The following is a 25,419-nucleotide window of genomic DNA, read 5'->3' on the forward strand; positions in this document are numbered from 1 at the left end:
ACACATTCCCTATCCATAGTGAGCTTACAGTCTGTGGGGACTTCCCTTCCTTTATTCATTCAAAAGCATTTACTGAGGGCTTACTATGTGCAGAGCACTGTACTAAGCGCTTGGAATGTAGAGACGCCTCCCCCAAACCAGATAGTCGGTCATATTTCAGTCTCAGCCGCCTCCCTCCCAGACCCGGACAATTAATTCATCAACGTCCAGCGCTTTCTGTGAACCCTGAAGGGCCGGTAAGTCCATGGTTAGGTCCGAGGACAACTCCTTGGTTAAGTGGTGGTGTGAGATTATCTACACAAGGAAGGAGACATTCTGTACCAGAGCAGAGGCTGGGTGAGTGACCTTTTTAGGATCCTGCCCATCGCCGCCTTCATGTCGCGGTTCCTCAGGCTGTAGATGAGGGGGTTGAGGGCGGGGGGCACCACCGTGTAGAACACGGACACCAGCAGGTCTACGATCAAGGAGGAGTCTGAGGGTGGCTTGAAGTAGACAAATATACCCGCGGAGAAGAAAACAGTGACGACGACGAGGTGGGGCAGGCAGGTGGAGAAGGCTCTGCCCCGGCCCTCGGCGGCCGGCATCCTCAGCACGGCCCCGAAGATGCGCACGTACGAGACGGCGATGGAGGCGAAGCAGACGACGCCTAAGGCTGCCTCAAAAATGAGGGTCGCGTCGATGGCGATGTGCTTCTCGGAGCAGGTGATCTTCAGCAGAGGAGGGATGTCACAGAAGAACTGGGGGACGGTGTTGGACCCGCAGAAGGACAGGGAGAACGTCCCAGCTGAATACATTGCTGCAAACAGACCCCCGCCGAGCCAGGAGGCGGCCGCCAGCTTCCCACAGGCCCCTCGGTCCATGACGACCTCGTAGCGCAGGGGGAGGCAGATGGCGGCGTAGCGGTCGTAGGACATGGCCGTGAGGACGAACAGCTCCGAGCCGGCAAACCAGGCCACCGAGAAGACTTGGACGGTACAGCCCACTAGGGAGATGGATCTACGGTCGGTCAGGGAGTTGTGGATGGAGTTGGGGACGGTGACGGTGACGAGGCAGAAGTCGAGGACGGACAGGTTCCTGAGGAAGAAGTACATGGGGGTGCGGAGGCGCCGGTCGAGGAGGGTGACGGCGACGATGAGGAGGTTCCCCGTGAGGGCCGCCAGGTAGAACAGGAGGAACAGCGCGGCCTGGACCAGCTGCAGCTCCCGGACCTCCGAGAATCCCAGCAGGAGGAATTCCCTCACCGCGGAGATGTTGGTCATTGGTAGATCCCTGTACGGGAGAAAGACCTTGATGAGGTGAAGAAATCAATAGGAGTCTTACCCGTGAGTCTATGGGAGGAGCTACTTATGGTATATCGGAAGAGTTATACATTACGAAGTGACCTAGAAACTTGGTAAGAGACTTTCCCACGTAACTAGGAGGTAATTCCGCAGGAAGATCGACACTAATTCTCCGAGTAGGGACAACAAGATGACAAAGATAGAAGACGGGAAAGCAGCCACAGTAATAATAGCAATAACAGCAAAAACCCTAGTGAAAGTTAATAATGTTGGTGTTTGTTAAGCGCTTACTATGTGCCGAGCACTGTTCTAAGCGCTGGGGTAGACATAGGGGAATCAGGTCGTCCCACGTGGGGCTCACAGTCTTAATCCCCATTTTGCAGATGAGGGAACTGAGGCACAGAGAAGTTAAGTGACTTGCCCACAGTCACACAGCCGACAAGTGGCAGAGCTGGGATTCGAACTCATGAGCCCTGACTCCAAAGCCCATGCTCTTTCCACTGAGCCACGCTGAAGTTGTCGCATCAATCAATCCAGCAATTAAGAAATCGTATTTTTGAGCATTTTTCTGTGTGCGGAAGCACTGTACTAAGTACTTGGGAGAATACAATGTAACCAAGTTGATAGACGTGTTCCCTCCCCACAGTAACCTTACAGTCTAAAGGGGGATAAAGATGTTAATATAAAATAAATTACGGATACGCACAGAGACTGTAAGCTCGTTATGGGCAGGGAGCGTGTCCGTTACATTGTTATAGCGTACTCTCCCAAGCGCTCAGTACAGAGCTCTGCACACAGAACTCTGCTCTTAGCTTAACAGATATTCATTCATTCAACTGTATTTACTGAGGGCCCACTGTGTGCGGAGCACTGGACTGAGCTGATCGACCGGTAATTGTAATAACGGTGTTTATCGAGCCCGCGGTGGATACGAAAGGCAAGGATCTACCAAGCCCAGAAGGCCCCCTGAAGCACACGAATCCATTCTCGCGCACAGAATTACGGCTGAACATCCACGTATCCCAACACTTAATGCCCTCACACGTATTCCCGCTCCCTCACAGAACGGGGTTCTCCCACAGACGGACAGTCGGCTCGGAGTCAGTCGTATTTGTCGAGGGCTTAGTGCAGAGCACTGTGCCAATCACTTGGGAGAGAACAATACAAAGAAGTTGGTAAACACTTACACACATAAACGTATCTAGTCACTCATTCGGCTCTTCCCTGATCCCCAAACCTGTTGCTTAGGGAGAGATGGAGAACATTCCCCGCTGTTCCCTCCCCGGATGTCCCCTTTCCCTAAAATCTGGGATTTGCTCCCTGATTTTCCTCCCCTACCCCGACCACACGCACACAGACGCACAAAAAAGTCTGCGGGTCCGGGGAATCCAACTGCAGCCGCCTCTATACGAGGAAAAAGAACTGCGGCGTGAAGTCTGGCTAAACACGGAAGGGTCTGGCGTGGGACCCCCGTCACATACGTCGCCTCGGGCTTGGCAGAGGGCAGGAAGAAGTGATGAATCGAAGGTATTTACTGAGCGCTCACTGGACTAAAGCGTTCAGGAGAGGGCAATCCAACAGAGACGGTGGACACGTTCTCTGCCCATAAGGAGCTGACAGTCTAGGGGGATGGAAGGATGAGGGGGCGTTGATGAGGGGACGACGGCGGGACGATGGAAGGACGAGGAAGGGATGTCGGCGAGAGGATGGGGACCGCGGTGGGGGTGAGGGGTCCTAGAACAAACAGCAGATGAGTGCTGGTCCAGGCACGAGCAGAGGAAGTGATTCCAGTACCAGTGGCTTGTCTGCTCCCGAAAACCCGCCCGCAATGCAGCCCTGGTCCGAACCCGGGGACCGAGTGTGAGATTCTCCACAGACTCACTACGGGCTGCTGGCCTCCCCCCGCCCCTCCATCCCCATCCAGGGCTCACTCACCGAGGCGGCGTGGGGCTGGTGGTCGCCGACCTCTGCCAGGCTGGGCTGGTCCCCCGTCTCCCCTCGGACTCCTGGGTTCGGTCAGCCAAGGAGGGACATCGAGGAGCCCTCGGCCCCTCCCCGCTCTCCCGCGGACACCGAGATGCTTCTGCGGATGGACCCCGTCCCCAAAGATAAAGCAGCCGCCTCTCCGAGGGGAATCCCTGGAGGACCGGCTCCAGTCCCTACCCAGGGACCTCAGGCCCCGGGTGACGTGACAACCCTCTCGTCACGTGGTTCTTGGGCCTTGGAACCGGTCTTCGGGATGAAGCATCGTCTCAGACGTTGTTCTGCCGTCTGCCTCCTTGTTTTCAGTTTCTGCTTTCCATTCAGTAGCTGTTTCGGTAATCTGCGGTTGCTCGTTCTCCTTTCATTAATCAATCAATCAACCGATAGTATTTAATGAATGTTAACTGTGTGCGGAACTCAGTACACCACCCCACATAGTAGTGTTCAGGTGAATATAACTTTGAGGCTGGGAGACTTTCTACCTTCGTTGTTCATGGAATTCATTAAGCACTTACTATGTCCCAAGCACCGTCCTGAGCACGAGGGTAGGTCCAAAACGATCAGGTTCCACCATGGGGGTCGCAATTTAAGCAGGAGGCGGGAACAGGAATTGAATCCCCATTTTACACATGAGGAAACCGAGGAGTGGAGAAATGAAGTGACCTGCCCGAGGTCACACAGCGGGGAATTGGCAGAGTTAGGATTAGAACCCAGGTCCTCTGACTTCCGGGCCGGTGCTCTTTCCACTAGGCCATGCCGCATCGCTGACCTTTTCTTGTAGTTTGAGAGTTAATCCTGAACTATCAGTGATGCTGGTGGAACTCTGCTTCAGAAGGTGTGGTGACTGGATGGCTTAGTGGCTAGAACAAGGGCCTGGGAGTCAGAAGGCTATGGGTTCAAATCCTGGCTCTGCCTCATGTCTGCTGTGTGATCTTGGACAAGTCACTTCACTCCTCTGGGCCTCAGTGACCTCATCTGTAAAATGATGACCCAGGTGGGCCAGGGACTGTGTCCAACCTGATTAACTTGTATCTACCCCAGCGCTTAGTACAGTGCCTATCACATAGTAAGCGCTTAACAAATACTAGTTAAAAAAAAACCACAAAAAAAATCGATTGATTGATCACTCTGAGCGCCAGGGAAAAAACAAAACACAAATTAACTAATCACTCAGGAAAAAAACTACTTTTGTTTGAGCCATACTGTGCACAAACTTACAAGCACGCACTCACACACATTTAGGCACGGAACACTCTAAAGAAATGCAAAAGTGGAGCAAGGTACGTTCTGCAACTTGGTAATTGGGCAGCGTAAAGTTTGGAAGTCTCAGGTCGGGCTCCACAGCAGGGAGAGGAGTCATTTCGCATGACATTATTTCTCGGGGAAAATCGGTTCCCACTGACCAAGTGCCGACTCTGTCACCTTCCATTAAGGCTTGTGCCCTCCTTCGAAGGGTGGCCTTCAGCTCAAGAGACAGAAGACGAATCGAGTGTGACCCAATCTGTCTGTGGAAACGAGGAGCTTGCTCTAAATAAGTGTTATAGATGGTTTTCCCTTCCCCTAGGGTGGTCTGTGGGTGAAACACACAGAGATCTGGTTTCTGGAAGTTGCCGGGGTCATTCACTGTGGCCACGTTAACTCCAGCAGGCAAAGAGTGGCGACTTCACGTCCGCAAGACGGAGGCCATTCCCTGCTTAGCCCCCTCCCCAGGGCGGCCTTCACGTCCCGGTTCCTCAGGCTGTAGATGAGGGGGTTGAGGGCGGGGGGCGACACGGTGTAGAACAAGGACATCAGCGGGTTCAGTACCGAGGGGGAATCTGAGGGTGGCTCCAAGTAAGCACAGAAAGAAGTGATGACAAAGAGAGTGACGACGGTCAGGTGAGGCAGGCAGGTGGAGAAGGCTCCGGCCCGGCCCTCGGCGGCCGGCATCCTCGGCACGGCCCGGAAGATGCGCGCGTACGAGACGACGATGAGAATGAAGCAGACGACGCCTAACGCTACCCCGGCGGCGACGCTCACGTCGATGGCGACGTGCTCCTCGGAGCAGGTGATCTTCAGCAGGGAGGGGACGTCACGGAAGAACTGCTGGACGACGTTGGACCCGCGGAAGGACAGGGAGAAGGTCGAAGCTGAAAACAGGACTCCGAACAGGCCCCCGCCGAGCCAGGAGGCGGCCGCCATCTTCCCGCAGGTCGCTCTGTTCATGACGACCCCGTAGCGCAGGGGGAGGCGGATGGCGGCGTAGCGGTCGTAGGACATCGCCGTGAGGAGGAAATATTCTGCACCCGCAAAGAAAATCACCAGACAGACCTGTGTTGCACAGCCTAGGAAGGAGATTTCTCTAAGGTCGGTCAGGGAGTTGTAGAAGGATTTGGGGAAGGTGACGGAGACGAGGCAGAGGTCGATGAGGGACAGGTTCCCGAGGAAGAAGTACATGGGGGCGCGGAGGCGGCGGTCGAGGACGGTGACGGCGACGACGAGGAGGTTCCCCGTCGGGGCCGCCGGGTAGACCGGGAGGAACAGCGCGGCCTGGACCGGCTGCAGCTCCCGGACCTCCGAGAATCCCAGCAGGAGGAATCCCCTCACTGTGGAGACGTTGGGCATCGCGATAGGACCTGATTTCAGACAGGGATTAAAAACATTCAGGGAGAAACTCCCACGGCAAGATAACGCCTTTGTCCTGAGATGAACCTCAACCAAAACATTAATCAATCAGTGGTATTTATTGAGTGCTTACTGTGTTCAGAGCACTGTACTGAGCACTTGGGAGAGTCTAGAGAGTTGGTAGACACTTGGCTCAGTGGAAAGAGCACGGGCTTTGGAGTCAGAGGTCATGGGTTCGAATCCCGGCTCGGCCACTTGTCAGCTGTGGGACTTTGGGCAAGTCACTTTACTTCTCCGTGCCTCAGTTCCCTCGTCTGTAAAATGGGGATTAAGACTGTGAGCCCCACGTGGGACAACCCGATTCCCCTGTGTCTACCCCAGCGCTCAGAACAGTGCTCGGCACCTAGTAAGCGCTTAGCCAATACCAACGTTATTATTAGACACGTTCCCTGCCCACAGCCAACTTGCAGTCTAGAAGGGGCACCTCACGAAGTCATCTCGTCCTGCCTCCTGTCTTAATTCAGGACAAAACGGAAAACTTTCCACGTTGATGATGTCTATTTTATTCTGAAACATCAGCAGAGATCGTGTCCAGTACCCTGCACACAGTAAGCGCTCTATACGTTCCCCTGATTGATTTGGGCTATAAAAATCAAGAACGCGGGGGTTGGGTAGTCACCGGTCTACGTGTTTAGAGCCGGTGCTGAACAATTCACTTTGTCAGACACTACACACACAAGCCATTTCTTCCTTCAACAGAGCACACCGCGTTCAAACAGGCTCGTAGTGTAGAATGGAAGTTTGCAAATTCTCAGAAGGGTTCCTAGCCAAGTCACGTCTCAGCGAAAACAAGGATTACGGCAAAATTGAGTGTATCGACGAGCTCTTACTCTCAGGATTATTTTATGGAGCTTATTAAGCGCTTACTATATGCCGGGCACTATACTAACGCACTGTGGGGGATCCAAGCAAATCGGGTTGGATGCCGTCCCTCTCCCACACGGGGCTTACGGCCTTAATCTCCATTTTATGGATGAGGTAACTGAGGCCCAAGTGAAGTGACTTGCCAGTGTCACATGCGAGATAAGTGGAAGAAATGGAATTTGAACCCAGGTCCTCTAGACTCCCCAGCCCATGCTCTTTCCACTAAGCGACACTGCTTTTAATTTAGAGAAATTGTGACTCTGAGCCCTGTCATCCCAGTTCCCTATTGAAATTTCCCTCACCTTTCCCCTGCTCCTCTCCGGGGTGACCGGGCCCGTCCCGGGCTGGGGAGCACCGACCTCTGCTGAGAGAGAGGCTCACTCCATCTCGTCGATCCTGGACGCCGGTGGGGATGACAGGAAGGTCTGGGTGAGGGGAGGGGGCTGTCGGGATCCTCCCTCTCCCTCTCGGCTCCCCGGCTGGCCGCGCCGTCCCCTCAGACGACGGCGGGGTTATTTCCTGGGGGATTCTCCGTGGGACGACGGGCCCGGGGCTCCGCCGAGACGGCTGACCCTCCGGGAATCTCGGAAGGGCCGCGTCTTGGGCTCCCTGTGGTCCCGGCCCCCACAACCTAAATAACTGTCCATTCCCACGTGGTTCCCACTGTGGGACTCCTTCCTACGACAACATCGACGGACTAATCATCATTCCCTCTCTGTGATTAATAATAGCGTTCCGGTTAAGCTCTCAGGTTTGGAGCATCCTGCCGTGCCAGGGCTTGGGACCATCTGAAATCCGCAGAAATCCATCTGAGACATTCCCCTCTAGACTGTGAGCTCATCATGAGCAGGGAATGTGCCTACCGATCCTGTTTTATTGTTATATCTTACTCTCCCAAGAGCTTATATGATAAGCAATATGATCGATTGATAGGCATTATTTTCCCCTACTGGAGTCCTATCCGCATTCTCCATTCCTCCCAAGCTCACCATCTCACTGTGCCTCGTTCCCAACTCCCCCGACTCAGACCCCTACCTCGCCACCTTCCCCCCGCTTGGAATTCCCTCTCCCTTCACATCCACCGGACCGCAGGGCTTCCCATCTTCAAAACTCCTTCCAGAAACTCTATTAAATCCACGGGACCGTCCCTGATTTTTTTTTCATAATGGTACGTGGTAAGTGTTTTTCTGTTTTCCAGGGACCGTTCTAAGCACTGAAGTTCATACGAGCTAGTCGGGTTGGAGACAGTCCCTGTCCCTCGTAGGACTTCCAGTCTTAATCCCATTTTACAGATGAGTTAGTTGCGGCAAGAAGTGAAATGACCTGCCCAAGGTCACGTGGCAGACAAGTGGTGGAGGCGGAATTAGAAGCCAGGTCCTCTGACTCCCAGGTTCATGCTCTATCGACTGGGCCATGCTGTTTCCCTGAGCTTCCCTGTATCAGGGTGCTTAATTGTCCTGGTCTGGACCTGTGTAAAAAGCCCATCCCCATTCTTATTAATAATAATGAGTCATAATAATAATTGTGGTATTTGATAAGCATTTATTATGTGCCAGGAACCGTACTAAGCGCTGGAGTGGATACAAGCAAATTGGGTCAGACAAGTCCCTGTCCCACATGGGGCTCCCAGTCTTAATCCCCATGTTACGTACGAGGTAACTGAGGCCCGGAGAAGCGAAGCGACTTGCCCAAGGTCACGCAGCAGACGAGTGGTGGAGCCGGGATTAGAACCCAGGTCCTTCCGTATTCTATCCACTAGGCCACACCGCTTCTCTTGGATTGTTGCTGCTGGGATCAAGATACTTGGCCTCTTTGCCCGAGCGGGATTTAATCGGAATGGAGGACGGGAGCTTCCCTGGGAATCTATGGAAAATCTACGTTAGAACCAGGTGATTCCTTTTTCCAGATCGCACTTATCCTCCGGTCGCTCTGAATAATCAGAAACGGGCAGACGACCGGAAAGGTGAACGCTAACACCATATGGCAGTTCACCAGCAGAGGAGATTTTTCTTTCATGTTGAGTATAATGCTCAGCATGATGGTCTGTCGTACGTAAAAGAGGCCATAGACAGCGACCAGGACCACCACCCTCTTGGCCGCCCTGACCTCGGGCATCTCCCCGGGGGAGCGTCCGGGCCCGTGGAGGTGCCGGACCCGCCGGTGGTGTCTGTACAGGACGAACACCATGTAGCCGCTGGCCAAACTCATCAGCCCCACGAAGAACAGGTCGCGGAAGGAGAACACGACGGCGATGAGCAGGGTGGTTTCCGTGCCGACGCTGACTTTTACGCAATATCTGAGGTCCAGCACGAGTTTAACGCTGCTGCCGTTCCTGGGGCCCGTCACGTGCGACGCCATACTTAAATCTACGAGCAGACTGAGGCCCCAGGACAGGAGGCAGGAGAGGACGACGCCCCTGGGCAACCCGGCTTTGAGCCGGGCCAACCGGGGGGTCCCGGGGCCGACGGCGACGGCCTGGAAGACGCTCAGGAGGCAGATGGCGCAGATGGCCAGCCCCCGGCCCACTCGAGAACCGTACATGAGGAATTTACACCCCACGTCGCTCAGGAAATTTCTCCAACCCCAGGCCGAGAGGGTCTCCGGGATTCCCAGGGTGAGAAGATTCATGGTGTTGGCCAAAGTCAGGTGGCTGAAAATCAGGTCCAGGGAGCTGAACCCGGGGCTGACGCACAACGCGCGGATGTAAAAGACCAGGAGCAGTACGTTCAGCAAGATCCCGATGGTGATCTGAAACAGCATCACGGTCCCGAAGGACGTGGAGATGCCATCCATTCTCTTTCATTTTTCCTCAAAACCGGAAGGGGCCTCCTGCAGAGAAATTTGGGAAGAAGGAGAGAGGAAGGCGAGATGGGAAATCTACCGCTGAATCTGCTCTGCAATTCATTTATTTATATTAATGTCCGTCTCCCCTTCTAGTCTGTGAGATCGTTGGGGGCAGGGAGCGTGTCTATCAATTCTGTCGTCTTGTCCTCTCCCAAGTGCTTAGTACTGGGCTCTGCGCACAGTAAGCGTTCAATAAGTACAACTGATGGATTGAACGATTGACTGTGGAGCGATCGCGCTGTGCCCTGACGCTTGGAAGAGCTGCCCGGCTCATTTTTCTACGAAAACGTTCAGAACGTGTTTCCCCCGCCTCAAAAAACTCCAGTGGTTTGCCCATCCACCTCCGCGTCAAACAGAAACTTCTTGCCATCGGCTTTATGACGCTCAACCACCTTGCCCCCTCCTACCTCACCTCGCTGATTTCCTACTACAGCCCAGCCCGCACACTTCACTCCTCTAACGCCCACCTACTCACTCTACCTCCATCTCATCTATCTCACCACCGTTCCCTCACCTACGTCCTGCCTCTGGCCTGGAACTCCCACCCTTTTCGTATTCAACATCCCCCCCATAACCCATCTTCCCGTCTTCGAGGCCTTATTAAGAATCACACTTCATTCAATAATATTTATTGAGCACTTACTATGTGCAGAGCACTGTACTAAGCGGCCTTCCCTCACTAAATCCTCATTTCCCCTCCTCCCTCGCCATACTGTCATCCCACACTTAGGATCTGAATCCTTTAAACTTTTGATATGCACCCCAACTTCACCCCTAAGCACTCATGTCCATATCTGTAATTTATTTTAATGTCGGTCTCCCCCTCTAGGCTGTAAGCTCCTCGTAAGCTCTGTTCCACCGAGCTCTCCCAAGCACTCAATACAGTGCTCCGCACCCAGGACGTACTCAGGGACTACGATCGGGATTGAATAGTAGAGAAGCAGCAAGCCCTAGTGGATAGGGCCCGGGCCTGGGAGTCAGAAGGAAGTGGGTTCTAATCCTGCTTCGGCCCCTTGTCTGCTGTGTGACCTGGAGCAAATCACTGCTCAGGGCCTCGGTTTCCACATCTGGAAAATGGGGATTACGACCACGAGCCCCGTGTGGAACAGGGCCGACGGCCGACGCGGTCATCTCGTAGCTACCCCAGAGCTCAGAACGGTGCCCGACACAGAGGAAGCGCTTAACGGATGCTATTATTAATGTTATTATTCCCCTCCAACTCTCTCGCCCTCCCTCTTTCTTTCATTTACCTTGGTTACTCCGCTCCTCGCTGCCTTCCCCACAACGTGGTCACCAGGGTGGAAGTGGAAAGCAGAAACGGGGGCAGAGGATAATGTGGGCTGGAGTTGCGAGGCGGGGAAGACGCCTCTTCACCATCTTGCTGACATCTGGGAGACCTTTCCGAAGTCACTCTGCCGCTCGTCTGCTGAGCGACCTTAGGCAAGTCACTTCCCTGAGCCTCCCAGTTCCCTCATTTGCAAAACGGGGGTTCACTACCCGTTCTCCCTCCTACTTAGACTTTGAGCCCCGTGCGGGACCACAGCGCTTGGCACACAGCAAGCGCTTGACGAATAGCACGGTCGCTATTATCCGGAGCGGAAGATGAAAGCGGAGTCTTTTCCGAAACCTCGGAGTCCTTGGAGTCCCGGGAGAAGGGAGAGGGTGACCGGCCCTGGTCCCCATCCCAGTTGGAAGGGGCTAAAGCGGACTCTCCCAAGCCTTCAGCACAGTGCCCCGCATAGAGTGAGCGCTCAATAAATACGACGGAAGCTACCCAGAGCCCCGAGAAGCCGCTGACAGGGACGGCTTTAGGCCACTCACCCATCTCCGTCGGTCGGGCTGGCTTGAAGGGCCGGTCGCGGGCAGACGCTGACAGATGGAAGGTGAGGCAGCCAGTTTTCACGGCTCTCTGCCCTCGGGGACTGATTAGTGACTCTGCGGGGTTGCGTTTGTGTGTACGGTGTCTGCGGTGTTTGTGTGAGCGTGATTAACCCGCCCTGTCAGTTGTACCCACCGTCCCTTCCCTGATGACACCTAAGCCCGGGACAAAATGAACCCAGAGTCCTCCCTGCCATTATCCACTCAGCGTCAACCCATCAGAGATGATACCTGTGGTGTTCGTTAAGCGCTTACTACGTGCCAGGCACCGTACTAAGCATGGGGTAGATAGAGGCTAAACAGATTGGACACGGTGCACGTCCCACTTGGGGCTCACAGATTAATCCCCATTTTACAGGTGAGGTAACAGAGGCCCAGAGAAGTGAAGTGAGTTGCCTGAGGTCACGCAGCAGACAGGTAGCGGAGCCGGGATTAGAACCAAGGTCCTTCTGACTCCCGGGCCCGGGTTCTATCCACTAGGCCACGCTAAGAGCCCGGGCTTGGGAGTCAGAGGACGTGGGTTCTAATCCCGGCCGCGCCTCTTGTCTGCCGTGTGACCTCGGGCAAGTCACTTCATTTCTCTGGGCCTCGGTGGCCTCATCTGTAAAACGGGGATGAAGAGCGTGAGCCCCACGTGATGACCTTGTATCTACCCCAGTGCTTAGAACGGCGCTCTGCACATAGAAAGCACTTAACAAATACCATCATCATCATCATCATTAATATTATAATTATTAAAAGATGCCTTCGGCGAAACATGGCAACATCAGAACAGCAGCCTGCAGGCTTCAGAGATGGCACAGGCCCTACTATGGGTGGTATTTATTAAGCCCCTACTAGGTGTCAGGCACTGTACTAAGCACTGAGGTAGAAACAAGCTGCTGGACGCGGTTCACATCCCACACGGGGCTCACGGTCTTAATCCCCGTTTTACAGATGAGGTTAATGGAGGCCCAGAGAAGTGAAGCGGCTAGCCTGAGGTCACCCAGCAGACAGGTGGCGGAGCCGGGATTAGAATCCAGGTCCTTCTGAGTCGCGGCTGTGGGCTCTAACCATTAGACGACGACGCTCCCTCCCTGTCTGGGGAGGACCCGTGGCCTGAAGCGGGGCAGGTAGCCCGGTCGGCCCGGGGCCGGAGATTTGCGGAGCCTTAATGAGGCTCCCTGGGGCAGAATGAGGACTGGCCCCCGTTTGCGGGAGCCCCCCCAAGGGCCCCCAACCCCCGGGGCCGTTCGTGGATGAGACCGGTCCAGTCAGAGACCAGTACCGTCCCTGGGGGAGAGTCTGCCGGGCTTAAAATCCGATTTATTTCCTGTCCTCCACCTCAGCGAGCCAGGGCTGATGGACCTAAGACCGACCGATCGGCGAGGAAAAGGAGAGAGCGGCGGAGACCAGAAGACTCCAGACTACCGCATGTAAGCGAGGTTAGCCGTCGTCGAAGGTATTTATTGATCGCCTGGTGTGCGCAGAGTACTGTACTAAGCGCTTGGGAGAGTACAATGGAACGGAGCTGGTAGACACGTTCCCCGCCCCCGACGAGCTTACGACCCGGGGGGTGAGCGGTCGACGAGTCGGTTACGCCGTGTATCGTAGCGGGCGGTTATTCGGGCAGCCCGGCCTGGAGGTTGGGAGACTTGGATTCTAATCCCTCCTCCACCGCCTGTCTGCCGTGGGACCTCGGCCAAGTCACGTCGCTCCACCCCTCCGGGCCTCGGTTCCCTCCTCGGTCGAAGCGGCCTGGGGTTGAGATGTGGGAGTTCGCAAGGGGTGGCCTGTTGGAAGAGGTGAGATTTGAGGGAGTCTGGTGGAGTTTTGGGGGACGGGACTTCCAAACTGAGAACGCTGCGCGGTTGGGGATGCAGGGGAGAGGATTAAAAGGGAGTTAGCTTGCATGGAACAAGAAGAGAAATGATACGTAATAATAACGGTGATATTTGATGAAGTGATTATTCCTTCATTCATTCAATAGTATTTATTGAGTGCTTACTATGTGCAGAGCACTGAACTAAGCGCTTGGAATATACAACTGGGCAACAAATAGAGACAGTCCCTGCCCGGGGACGGGCTTACAGTCTAATCGGGGGAGACAGACAAAAACAAAATGACATAAACACGATAAATAGAATCAAGAATACTGTGTACCAAACTCTATAGTAGATATAGGATAATAATAATAATGCTGGTATTTGTTAAGCGCTTACTATGTGCAGAGCACGGTTCTAAGCGCTGGGGTAGACACAGGGGAATCAGGTTGTCCCACGTGGGGCTCACAGTCTTCATCCCCATTTTACAGTTGAGGGAACTGAGGCACAGAGAAGTTAAGTGACTGGCCCACAGTCACACAGCTGACAGGTGGCAGAGCCGGGATTCGAACTCATGACCTCTGACTCCAAAGCCCGTGCTCTTTCCACTGAGAAAGTCAGACCTGGGGACGGGCTTAGGGTGGAAGGCGAGTAGCTTGGTTTTAAACCGGAAGCAGTGTGGCCTAGTGGGAAGAGCCCAGGCCTGGGAATCAGAGGACCTGGGTTCTTATCCCGGCTCTTTCAGTGGCTGACTGTGTGACCTTGGGCAAGTCAGTTCACTTCCTCTGTGCCTTAGTTCTCCTGTTGTCCCTCCCATTTAGACTGTGGGCCCCCCGGGTCCAACCTAACCCAGCGTTCAGAAGAGTGTCTGACAGATAGTAAACGCTCAACAAATACCTCTAAAAAAGAAACGTCGTGGAGGAGGTAGCTGGATATCTCAAGGGGAGGAGTTTGGAGCCAAGAGAGCTGGGAGTGGGGAGGTGGATGAGGAATTCTACCGTGAGCCCCGTGTGGGACAGGGACTGCATCCAACCTGCTTAACTTGTCTGTACCCCGGCGCTCAGAACAGTGCGCGGCCCGTAATTGGAACTGTTAAGCACTAACTATGTGCCAGACTCCGTACTAAGCACTGAGGTAGACACCAGATGATCACGTTGGACACCGTCTCTGTCCCACATGGGGCTCACGGTCTTAATCCTCATTTTACAGATGGGGAGAGTGAGGCACAGAGAAATTAAGTGACTTGCCCAAGGTCACAGGCGGTGGAGCCTGGATTAAAACCCAGGTCCTCTGACTCCCAGGCCTGGACTCTTTCCTCCAGTCGGTCACGTTTACTGAGTGCTCACTGTGTGCAGAGCACTGTACTAAGCACTAGGGAGAGTACAATACCCTCTGTGGGAGCGGCATGGCTCAGTGGAAAGAGCCCGGGCTTGGGAGTCACGGGTCGTGGGTTCTAATCCCAGCTCGGCCACTCATCAGCTGTGTGACTTTGGGTGAGTTACTTAACTTCTCTGCGCCTCAGTCACCTCAGCTGGAAAATGGAGAGTAAGACTGTGAGCCCCACGTGGGACAGCCTGATTACCTTGTACCTACCCCGGCGCTTAGAACAGCGCTTGGCACCTAGTGAGCGCTTAACAAATACCAACTCTATTATTATTGCAACGGACACATTTCCTGCCCCCAGAGAACTGACAGTCTAGAGAGGGAATGAAGCCACGCTGCTCTTCAAGTAAGCATATTAAGTACTTAACAGATACGATTACAGAAATGATGGGTCAATCGATCTTTTTTATTGAGCGCTTACCGGATGCAAAGCACTGCGCTGAGCGCTTGGAGAGTGCGATGTAACGGAGTCGGTAGACGGGTTCCCTGTCGGCAGGGAGCTTGGCTCGGGCTGTGGATTCTTTATCCTGACAATTCTCCGTCTGTCTACAGGAAGCCCTCCGCCTCTCCCCGCCATGGTCCTCGTCTCCGGGTTAACCGAATCCCGCTCAGGCCCGGAGGTGGAGGGAGAAGGGATCTGAGGCGTTCCAGCCAACCCGCCGATTTCATCTCTCCGACGGTGCCGTCCTTGGGCGGACGCTCAGGTTCTCAGCGGGGGCTTCCGGCCAGATGTCAGACGACACGGCCAACCGCCCGGCGGCGAGGGGATTCCTGCTGCTGGGATTCTCGGAGGTCCGGGGGCTGCGGCCGGTCCAGGCCGCGCTGTTCCTCCCGGTCTTCCTGGCGGCCCTGACGGGGAACCTCCTCATCGTCGCCGTCACCGTCCTCGACCGCCGCCTCCACACGCCCTTGTACTTCCTCCTCGGGAACCTGGCCCTCGTCGACCTCCGCTACGTCTCCGTCACCGTCCCCAAATCCATCCCCGACTCCCTCTCGAACGGCAACTCCGTCTCCCCGCCGGCCTGCGCCGCCCAGGTCTTTCTCGTGATCTTCTTGATCGGATCGGAGATGGCCCTGCCGACCGTCACGTCCCACGACCGCCTCGTGGCCGTCTGCCGCCCCCTGCGCTATGACACCGTCGTGCACCGCGGGGCCTGTGCCTCCGTGCTGGCCGCCTCCTGGCTCAGCAGCGGCCTGAACGCCGCCCTCTACGCGACCGGCGTCTTCTCCCTGTCCTTCTGTGCCCCCAACGTCGTCCACCAGTTCCTCTGCGACGGCCCCCAGTCGCTGAGGCTCGCCTGCTCCTCCGGCCAAGGGGCCCAGAAGCTGAGTTTAGCCACGACCGTCGGCTTACCCTTCTTCTGCTCCGTGCTCGTCGTCGTCTCGTACGCGCGCATCTTCCGGGCCGTGCTGAGGATGCCGGCCGCCGAGGGCCGGGGCAAAGCCTTCTCCACCTGCCCGCCCCACCTCGCCGTCGTCACCCTTTTGGTCACCTCCGGCTCCTCTGCCTACCTGAAGCCGATATCCGACTCCCCCTCCGCGCTGGAACTCAAGCTGTCCGTGTTCTACTCCGTGTTGCCCCCCACCTTGAACCCCCTCATCTACAGCCTGAGGAACCGCGACGTGAAGATGGCGATGGAGAAACTCTTAGGGCAGAAGCCCCCCCCCCCCGGGGGGGGCTTTCCTTTAGATGATCAGCTCCTTGGGCTCAGGCCTGCCGTCTGCCGAAATAAAAACAATAAAAACGAATGATTAAGGTATTTGCTACACGCTTACTGTGTGTCAAGCACTGTTCGAAGCTCTGGGTAGATACAGAGTGACCGGGTTGGCCCGCGTGGGGCTGTCTTAATCCTCATTTTACAGATGAGGAAACTGAGGCACAGAAAAGTTACGTGGCTTGCCCAGCAGACAAGTGGCGGAATCGGGATTAGAAGCCACGTCCTCTGACTCCCCAGCCCGGTCTCTTTCCACTGGGCCACGCTGCTTCTCATGGTAAAAAATCTCACGAAAGGCAGCGACTATCACATCCCCATTGCCCCAAGAGTCATCCGGGTCCACCTAGTAGGAAACGTTTCTAGCCACTTACCGATTTATTTCAAAAAAACGCGTTGAGTTAGGCCTGAGATCAAAATTTCTATTGTTTTCAATTTTCAGGATCGAGTACAATTTGAGTAAATGTCCAGTTGTTTCTATCTCTGTCGCTCTGCTATCTCTCTGTCATGGAAACTTTAGTCCATTAATCAAATCACCTGTAAATAAGGCACATAAAATAAAGGAACGGGTGGGGCCTACGAACAGTATTATTATTATTAATAGTGATAGTAATAGTTACTATCACCGCTTAGGACAGTGCTTGACAAATAGTAAGTGCTTAACAAATGCCATTCAAAAAAACTCTCTGGCACTTACTATGCGTTAAGCACGTAGTAGATTCAAGGTTATGAGATTGGAAAGAGTCCCTGGCTCACACAGGGTTCACAGAATCTATCTTAACCCCATTTTACAGATGAAGAAACTGTGGCCCAGGAAGGGAAACTGACTTGCTTAAGGTCACCCAGAAGATCAGAGACTTGAACAAGGGTCGGCTGAATCTCAAGGTCACTAGGCAACACTATCGATCGATCAACGAATGGGTGGTATTTTTCGAGCGCTTACCGTGCGCAGAGCGCTGTGCTGATTACTTGGGTAAGTCCAGTGGAACAGAATTCCCACTATTCTCTGTCCTGGGTTTTTCTGCCCTTTTATCGAGTCTCACCCTTGGCGGGTATTTCCAGGATATTCACCTCCATAGCTACATCTTTACCGAACGATGGCGTACGATAACCTCGTCCGGGCTTACGTACTGCAATCAATCCACGATCGGTGATATTTACTGAGCACTTCTTGTGTGCAGAGCCCTGTACTAAGCACTTGGGAAAGTACAGTACAACAGAGAGGGTAGACGCGTTCCTTGCCCACATGGACCTAAGAATCTTCAGGGGAAGACAGGCATAAAAAGAGGCTGCGGAAGAGGGAAATAGTGGAGGATTAAGAAGATTTGCTGAGATAAATATCAATCAATCGATCTCTTAATCGTATTTATTGAGCGCTTTCTGGGTGCAGAGCATCGAACTAAGCGCTTGGGAGAGGACAGTAAAACAGAGTTGGTAGCCACAGTCCCTGCCCACACCGAGCTGACAGTCCAAAGGGGGAGACAAGACATTCATCTCTCCATCAGTGGTATTTATTGAACGATTACTGTGTGCAGAGCACTCTGCTGAGCACTTGGGAGAATACAATATAAGAGACACGTTTTCTGCCCACAAGGAACTTGCAGGCTAGACGGGGAAGCGTAGCGAAGGTGGGAGAGTTGATTAACACGCATCCCGGAGCATAGAGCGTCTCAGCAACGGATACGCACATCTCTGAGCGTAATTCAGGATACGAAGCTTAGGATTCCTTGGATGGATGCCCCCGGGGGTACTTTAGAGACGCAGCTTGGCCTAGTGGAGAGAACGCGGGCCTGGGAGTCAGAGGATCTGGGTTCTAATCCTGGCTCTGCCACCCACCGGCGGTGTGACCTTAGGCGACCGACTTAACTTCTCTGCGCCTCAGTTGCCTCCATACCCGTCCTTCCTCCTCCTTAGACCGTGAGCCCCACGTGGGACCTGCTTATCTTGTGCCTAACCCAGCGCTTAGTTCGGTGCTAGGCGCACGGTGAGCGCTCAACAAACACCACGATTATTCTCATTGTCGGATTTTTGTCCAGACATCTGTTTTCCTTCAGTGGACAGCTACTTTTCCCGCCCTTCTCAAGAACTCGAGAACAATTTGCTTCAAGACGTTAGCCCTTTTCTGAGCTCTGGCCTTTTCCCAGAATCCTCCTCACCGCCCCCTTCATGTCCTTGTTCCTCAGGGTGTAGATGAGCGGGTTGAGGGTGGGGGTGACCACGGTGTAGAAGAGGGTCAGAAACTTGTCCCAGGTCCCAGAGAAGGAGCTGCCGGGCCAGACGTAGACCGCCGTGATGGAGCCGTAGAAGAGCGTGACCACCAGGAGGTGGGACCCGCAGGTGCCCAGGGCCTTCCTCCAGACCCGGGGCGACTTGATCCTCAGCACGGCCCGGGCGATGGACCCATAGGAGACCGTGATCAGGCTCAAGGGCAGGAGAATCAGGACCAAAGTGCCCACGAAGAGCTGGATCTCGTTGGCCCGGACGTCCACGCATGCCAACTTGAGCATGGCGGGCATTGAACCCCCATTCTGCAGATGAAGAAACAGGAGGCATAGAGAAGAGGAGCGATTTGCCCTGGAGTTACACGGCAGATGGCAGGCAAGTGGCTGGGCCGGGATTAGAACCCAGGTCCTTCTGACTCCAAGGCCTTGGCTCTAGGGCCACGCTACTTCTCACCCCTCAGCTCTTCCTTAGCGCCTTCCACTCCTCAGCTCCCCGAGGTCAATGGGAAGCCCAGCTCACACTCTTGGGTCCCTTGTCTCCCAAGCCACTCCCGGACTTAGATTTAGAATTGGATCAGGGCTAGTAATCGTGGGCTAGTGATGGCCAAGGCTTTCTCCCCGATCGCCGACTGAGCCCCCCTCTTTTCCTCTGCTCCTCCTCCCCTCCCCATCTCCCCGACTCCCTCCCTCCGCTCTACCCCCTTCCCCTCCCCCTCGGCACTTGTGTATTTTTTTATGTATTTATCACGTTAACGACGTGTATATATCTACAATTCTATTTATCTCTTTTGCTGGCATTGATCCCTGTCTACTTGTTTTGTTTCGTTGTCCGTCTCCCCCTTCTAGATCGTGAGCCCGTTGTTGGGTAGGGACCGTCACTATCTGTTGCCGAATTGTACTTTCCACGCGCTTAGTACAGTGTTCCGCGCACAGTAAACGCTCAATAAATGCGATTGAATGAATGAATGCAGATAGGATGGAGTTTTGAGGCAGACTAGACCGCAAACTCCTCGAGGGTAGGGATCCTGCCCTATATTGCACTTTCCCTGCTCCGCACAGGAATGCTCAATAAACACTCTGGATTAGTAGCACATATACCCAATTTCCATTTTCCCAAATATCAAAGAGGCTACGGATTGGCCGGGGGGAAGGGAGGGGTCGGGGGGGTCTCTGTTTCATCCCTGATCACGACTCCTGGTGCGAAGAAAAGGCAGATTCCCACTCTGATCTAGAGAAATGATTCCACTGGATGGGCTGAGCGGAAGCCAGTGTTGGAGATTCCATCCTTACCCTCGTGAGCGAGGCGGTGAGAAGGAAGCTGAGCAGGGAGGCAGAGAAAGGATCCTCCCCCAGCCCCTTTTTCCCAAATCTCTCCAGCAGCGGGTGGCCGGTGGGAAGATGGTCGGGGGTCGGGCCGACGTCCGAGGAAAATTGATTCCTCCCGTCGCCCCTGCTCTACATCCCTTCGTCGGTCCAGGCTCCTACTGCCCTTTCCGTAGGATCTCGGGAACTGAGAGAGGCAATGGGGAGCTGAGGACCGGAGTGTCTGTCCGGGTGCTCTTCACATCTGGGGGTCGGGGGAAGCAATGTTTCTGGAGCACGGGATCTATGAAGAGAGAGACGCAGATGGGGAGGGCCCCTGTGGGATTCTCACGCCCTCCAACTGCAACAATTAGTCGGGCACAGAGGAGGCCAGAGTAGGGACTCCTTGGGGAGAGCCTTGGGGAGAGAGATGCTTCAGCTATCAGCTTCCCAGCACTTCAAAGCATTCGCAAATTCATTAATCCCGGCCCTGGACTGGTCAGCTGTGTGACTTTGGGCAAGTCACTTAACTTTTCTGTGCCTCGGGTACCTCATCTGAAAGATGGGGATTAAGACTTTGAGCCCCACATGGGGCAACCTGTTTACTTTGTATCTTCCACAGTGCTTGTCATACAGTAAGAGCTTAATAAATACCAATATTATCACTATTATTATATATGATTGAATGAATGAATGAACAATGGGGTGGACTGCCCGACGAGGGGCTTCATCCTCGACCTTCATCCTTCATCTGGATCTTCTTGCGAGGCCTGGAGAACGGCTGAACCACCATCTTTCTTAATTATCCCCACCCCTTGCTCCCACCAGATCCCAATTCTTCCGGCAAATTCTTCCGGCTGCAGGCTCTCTTTCCCTCCTCTCCTCTTGTTTCCCCTGGCACTGGCAGAACTGGGCTTGATGTGAGGAGCTCTAGGACCACTGGGAAGGGTTCGGAGTCTCTCGTTTTCATTTATGACTTTAATTTCTGCTGAGACAAAGGCGAGTCTGTTTACGGACACACCCTTGATTGCTTCTGATTCTTTCTCCTGCTTCTTCTTCTTGTTGTTCTGGTGCAACCTGAAGAGTTTAGAGTCTCTCCTTTTCCATTTATGACTTTAGTTTCTGCTGAGACAAAGGCCGGCCTGTTTACGGCCACACACCCTTGATTGCTTCTGATTCTTTCTCCTGCTTCTTCTTGTTGTTGTTCTGGTGCAACGTGAAGAGTTTAGAGTCTCTCCTTTTCCATTTATGACTTTAGTTTCTGCTGAGACAAAGGCGGGCCTGTTTATGGCCACACACCCTTGATTGCTTCTGATTCTTTCTCCTGCTTCTTGTTGTTGTTATAAAACCCTTACTATGGGATAGACACTGTAGTAAGGGCTGCGGTGGATGCAAACTAATCAGGCCCCACGCTGGATTCCCAGTCTTAATCCCCATTTTTCAGATGAGGCACAGGGAAGCGAAGTGACTTGCCCAGGGTCACACAGCAGGGAGGTGGTGGAGGCGGGATTAGAACTCAGGGCTTTCTGACACGGGGACCTGGGTGCTTTCCACTCTTCACACTGCTACTATGCTTTGCTTTAAAATTACAGGTCTGGGTGGTTTAGTTCAGCGGTTCCTGTTTACCTGATTTGCTCGACGTGGGCAGGGAACGTTTTTTCCGACAGTGTTGTATTGTCCCAAGTGCTCAGTACAGTGCTCTGCACGGTAAATGTTCGCTAAATGCCACTGAGACCGTTAAATGGAGTTTGTGTCCGGGTTCCACTAGTGAATTGGGAGTGATCACCCTGTGGGACAGGGACTGTGTCCGACCTGACGAGTTTCATTCATTCACTAGTATTTATTGAGCGTTTACGATGTGCAGAGCACTGTACTAAGCACTTGGGATGTACAATTCGGCAACAGATAGAGACAATCCCCGCCCAGTGACGGGCTCACAGTCTAAACGGGGGAGACAGATGGCAAAGCAAAGCAGAACGAGACAAAAACAAGACAACATCATCAGGATAAATAGAGTCAAGGAAATGTACACCTCATTCAGAAAATAGAGTAATAAATAATATATACAAAATGATATCTACCCCAGTGCCTAGTTAAGTGCCCGGCACGTAGTAAGTGCTAAACGACCACCGTTGAAAATATCTGATAGTTTAATTGAGTGATGGATTGGCTGAGCCTTCCCTAGAAGAAGGGGAACGTGTTTCCTACAGGATTTCTTCCCCCCCAAATTACAGGACGAACTTCATGCGGCCCTGTTTCTCAGAGCCATCCTCTCACTCCCGGCAGCCTCCCCAGGGCGGCCTTCACGTCCCGGTTCCTCAGGCTGTAGATGAGGGGGTTGAGGGCCGGGGGCACCACGGTGTAGAACACGGACACCAGCAGGTCCGGTGTCGAGGAGGAGGCTGAGGGCGGCTTGAGGTGGGCGACAGTTCCCGTGGAGATGAATAAAATCACCACGGCGAGGTGGGGCAGGCAGGTGGAGAAGGCTCTGGCCCGGCCCTCGGCGGCCGGCATCCTCAGCACGGCCCCGAAGATGCGCGCGTAGGAGACGACGATGGAGACGAGGCACGAGACGTTCAGAATGGCAGAGAAGACCGTGACTCCAATCTCCTGGAGGTTCCCACCGGGGCCTGAAAGTTCCATCATCTGGGGGGTGTCACAGAAGAAATGGCGGATGACGTCGGACCCGCCGAAGCCGGCGGAGAAGGTGGCGGCCGCGTGAGTGGCGGCGCTGACGGTACCACCCAGCCAGGAGGCGGCCGCCATCTTCCCACAGGCCCCTCGGTCCATGATGACCCCGTAGCGCAGGGGACGGCAGATGGCCGCGTAGCGGTCGTAGGACATGGCCGTGAGAAAGTACAGCTCAGAAAAGGCGAACAGCAGGAGGAAAAACAACTGAAAGACGCAGCCCAGGAAGGAGATGGATCTGTTGTCGGTCAGGGAGTTGTGGACGGACTGGGGGACGGTGACGGAGATGTAGCAGAGGTCGAGGACGGACAGGTGCCCGAGGAAGAAGTACATGGGGGCGCGGAGGCGCCGGTCGAGGGCGGTGACGGCGACGACGAGGAGATTCCCCGTCAGGGCCGCCAGGTAGACCGGGAGGAACGGCGCGGCCTGGACCAGCCGCACCTCCCGGACCTCCGAGAATCCCAGCAGCAGGAATCCCGTCACCGCCGTGCGGTTGGCCATTTCCTTCCCAGTGATAAGATGTCCTAGCTGTGGAGGAGAAGACCGTTTTGAACCATTACCAGTGTGTCAAATCATCACACAGTAAGCTAGTCCTACTTTCTTCTGATGGGCAAGATCACGGTGACACGTATTTAATAATGTTGGTATTTGTTAAGCCCTTACTATGTGCAGAGCACTGTTCTAAGCGCTGGGGTAAACACAGGGGAATCAGGCTGCCCCACGTGGGGCTCACAGTCTTAATCCCCATTTTACAGATGAGGGAACTGAGGCACAGAGAAGTTAAGTGACTTGCCCACAGTCACCCAGCTGACAAGTGGCAGAGCCGGGATTCGAACTCATGAGCCCTGACTCCAAAGCCCATGCTCTTTCCACTGCGCCACGCTGCTTCTCTCCCAAGTGCCTAGGACAGTTCCCTGCACATGGTCGGCGCTCAATACAGGCTATTGATCGATGCCTCGATTAATCAATGGCTGCTTCCCCTTCTAGACTATAAACTACTGGTGGGTAAGGAACGTGGAATCAACTCTGTTGTACTACTCTCTCCCTAGCGCTGAGTACAGTGTTCAGTAAATACTATTAATTGATAGAACTCAATAAATACCATCGATTGATCGATTGATTGACAGCCGGTTTGAGGTTACCCATTTTTTATTAGACTGTAAATGCCCTAATACTAATAATATGTTCGATTCACCAGATCTGAATATTACCTGTGGTATTTGTTGAGCACATACTATGGAATGGATAAAGTCCAATCAGATCCGTCACAGTTCCTGTCCCTCACGGGGCTCATAGTCTAAAAGGAAGGAAAGCAGATGTTTTAATGGCCATTTTACAGATGAGGAAACCGAGTCATAGAGAATTTAAGTGATTTGTCCAAGATCACACAGCAGGCAAGTGACTCTCAGCCCTGTGCCTCCCAGCCCTCTGCTATTATACACCTTTTATCCCCACATCCATATCGATCAACCAGTGGTATTTATTGAGCGCTCACTGTGTGCTATACTAAGCACTTGGGAGAGTACAACAGAGTCGATAGACACATTCCTTGACCACACTGAGCTTGCCTTCCCTCCTACTTAAACTGTGAGCCCTATGTGGGGCCGGAACTGCGTCCAAACAGATTAACTTCTACCTACCCCAGTGCTTAGAACGGCGCCGGACACGCGGGGAGCGCTTAATAAAGAATAAATAAGTAAAAATAAATTAACGAGCATACAGTCTAGAGGTGCATGGAGACTGTCTGGTTCCTTTCAGAAAAAATATCTTTTTGATGGTATATGTTGAGCTGATCAAGTTGGACACGGTCCCCGTCCCACACGGGGCTCACAGTCTTAATCCCCATTTTACAGTTGAGGTAACTGAGGCACAGAGAAGCCAAGCGACTTGTCCAAGGCACAGAGCAGACGAGCATCAGAGCCGGGATTAGAACCCAGTTCCTCCTGGCTTCCAGGCCCGGGATCTTTCCACTAGGCCACCCAGCCGTGGCCGCTAAACCCCACACCCGGCACTTTTCCTGACAACCTGATAGAATAGCAGAGTCCTCACCCACCGCTCACCAACTGAGATGGGAGGGATTGAGTCGACCGACCTCGTCCGCCTCCGAACGTCGGAACCCCAAGAGCCAATCTCCGATTTTCACCTCCTCTCCGTTGGACGAGAGGCCGGATCGAGCCGAGCCGTGGGGAGGGTGGGTTGTTTTATCCCTCTCCGGTTGGGAGGCGTTGCGGGGCATCGGTGTATCACTGGGTTCCCCCCCCACCACCGCTTTTACTAGTTGGGGTGCTAGTCCGGGGAGACCCAAGGAGCTCAGAGACGGAGTGAAACCACTTGAGACACTGCATTTCCTGCCAGGCCTTTGCTAATCTCCTGGCACACCTGGAGTTCTTTCGTTGGTTTGTTTTTATGGTATTTCTTAAGCCTTTTCTATACAACGAACGCTATTCTAAGCGCTGTCTGGACACTCCACTTTAACCAGCGGCCCGGGAGTTCACGTTTCAGATACGCAGTAGAAGTCGTAATAATATTTATAAAGTGCTTACTATGCATCAAACGCTATTCTAAGTGCTGTTTGGACAATCCACTTAACCAGCGGCCCGGGAGTTCACTTCAGGTACATAGTAGAAGTCGAAATAGTATCTATTAAGCGCTTACTACGCGTCAAATGCCATTCTAAGCGCTGTCTGGACAATCCGCTCAACCAGAGGTCCGGGAGTTCACGTTCAGGTACATAGTAGAAGTGGTAACTGTATTGATTAAGCACTTACTATGCATCCAACACTATTCTAAGCGCTGT

The 25,419-nt window shown here is 53.8% G+C and overlaps 6 protein-coding genes across 7 annotated transcripts; 1 reads left to right on the top strand and 5 right to left on the bottom strand.

Annotated features, from left to right (window-relative positions):
- Nucleotides 1-290: 290 nt before the first annotated feature.
- Nucleotides 291-1,259, bottom strand: LOC114807612 (olfactory receptor 14A2-like). Its single transcript, XM_029053812.1, has one exon. It carries the CDS (start codon nt 1,257-1,259, stop codon nt 291-293), a length of 969 nt encoding a protein of 322 aa, XP_028909645.1.
- Nucleotides 1,260-4,883: 3,624 nt separating this feature from the next.
- Nucleotides 4,884-5,867, bottom strand: LOC100681232 (olfactory receptor 14A2-like). Its single transcript, XM_003429146.2, has one exon. The coding sequence runs from the start codon at nt 5,865-5,867 to the stop codon at nt 4,884-4,886; it is 984 nt and encodes a 327-aa protein (XP_003429194.2).
- A 520-nt stretch (nt 5,868-6,387) lies between these two features.
- On the bottom strand, nt 6,388-9,584 carry ORNANAV1R3019 (vomeronasal 1 receptor ornAnaV1R3019). 2 transcript variants are annotated; one of them, XM_029053577.1, is made up of 2 exons: nt 8,695-9,584; nt 6,388-6,418 (listed from the first exon to the last, which is right to left on the bottom strand). In XM_029053577.1, exons 1-2 carry the CDS (start codon nt 9,582-9,584, stop codon nt 6,388-6,390), a joined length of 921 nt encoding a protein of 306 aa, XP_028909410.1. The 2 variants fall into 2 exon arrangements, with proteins under 2 accessions (XP_028909410.1, NP_001240340.1); NM_001253411.1 differs by lacking the exon at nt 6,388-6,418 and having other exon boundaries at nt 8,655-9,584.
- Nucleotides 9,585-15,427: 5,843 nt separating this feature from the next.
- On the top strand, nt 15,428-16,450 carry LOC100084902 (olfactory receptor 14A16-like). Its single transcript, XM_001515265.3, has one exon. The coding sequence runs from the start codon at nt 15,428-15,430 to the stop codon at nt 16,448-16,450; it is 1,023 nt and encodes a 340-aa protein (XP_001515315.3).
- Nucleotides 16,451-18,521: 2,071 nt separating this feature from the next.
- On the bottom strand, nt 18,522-18,926 carry LOC100084910 (olfactory receptor 2H1-like). The gene has a single exon (XM_007658567.2). It carries the CDS (start codon nt 18,924-18,926, stop codon nt 18,522-18,524), a length of 405 nt encoding a protein of 134 aa, XP_007656757.2.
- A 3,140-nt stretch (nt 18,927-22,066) lies between these two features.
- LOC107547115 (olfactory receptor 14J1-like) lies at nt 22,067-24,858 on the bottom strand. The gene is made up of 2 exons (XM_029053813.1): nt 24,715-24,858; nt 22,067-23,150 (listed from the first exon to the last, which is right to left on the bottom strand). The coding sequence occupies exons 1-2, from the start codon at nt 24,856-24,858 to the stop codon at nt 22,194-22,196; spliced, it is 1,101 nt and encodes a 366-aa protein (XP_028909646.1). The 3' UTR covers nt 22,067-22,193.
- Between the last annotated feature and the right edge of the window lie 561 nt (nt 24,859-25,419).

Source organism: Ornithorhynchus anatinus, chromosome X3 (genome assembly GCF_004115215.2).
Source record: "Ornithorhynchus anatinus isolate Pmale09 chromosome X3, mOrnAna1.pri.v4, whole genome shotgun sequence".
In the NCBI taxonomy this organism is placed as follows: Eukaryota; Metazoa; Chordata; class Mammalia; order Monotremata; family Ornithorhynchidae; genus Ornithorhynchus; species Ornithorhynchus anatinus.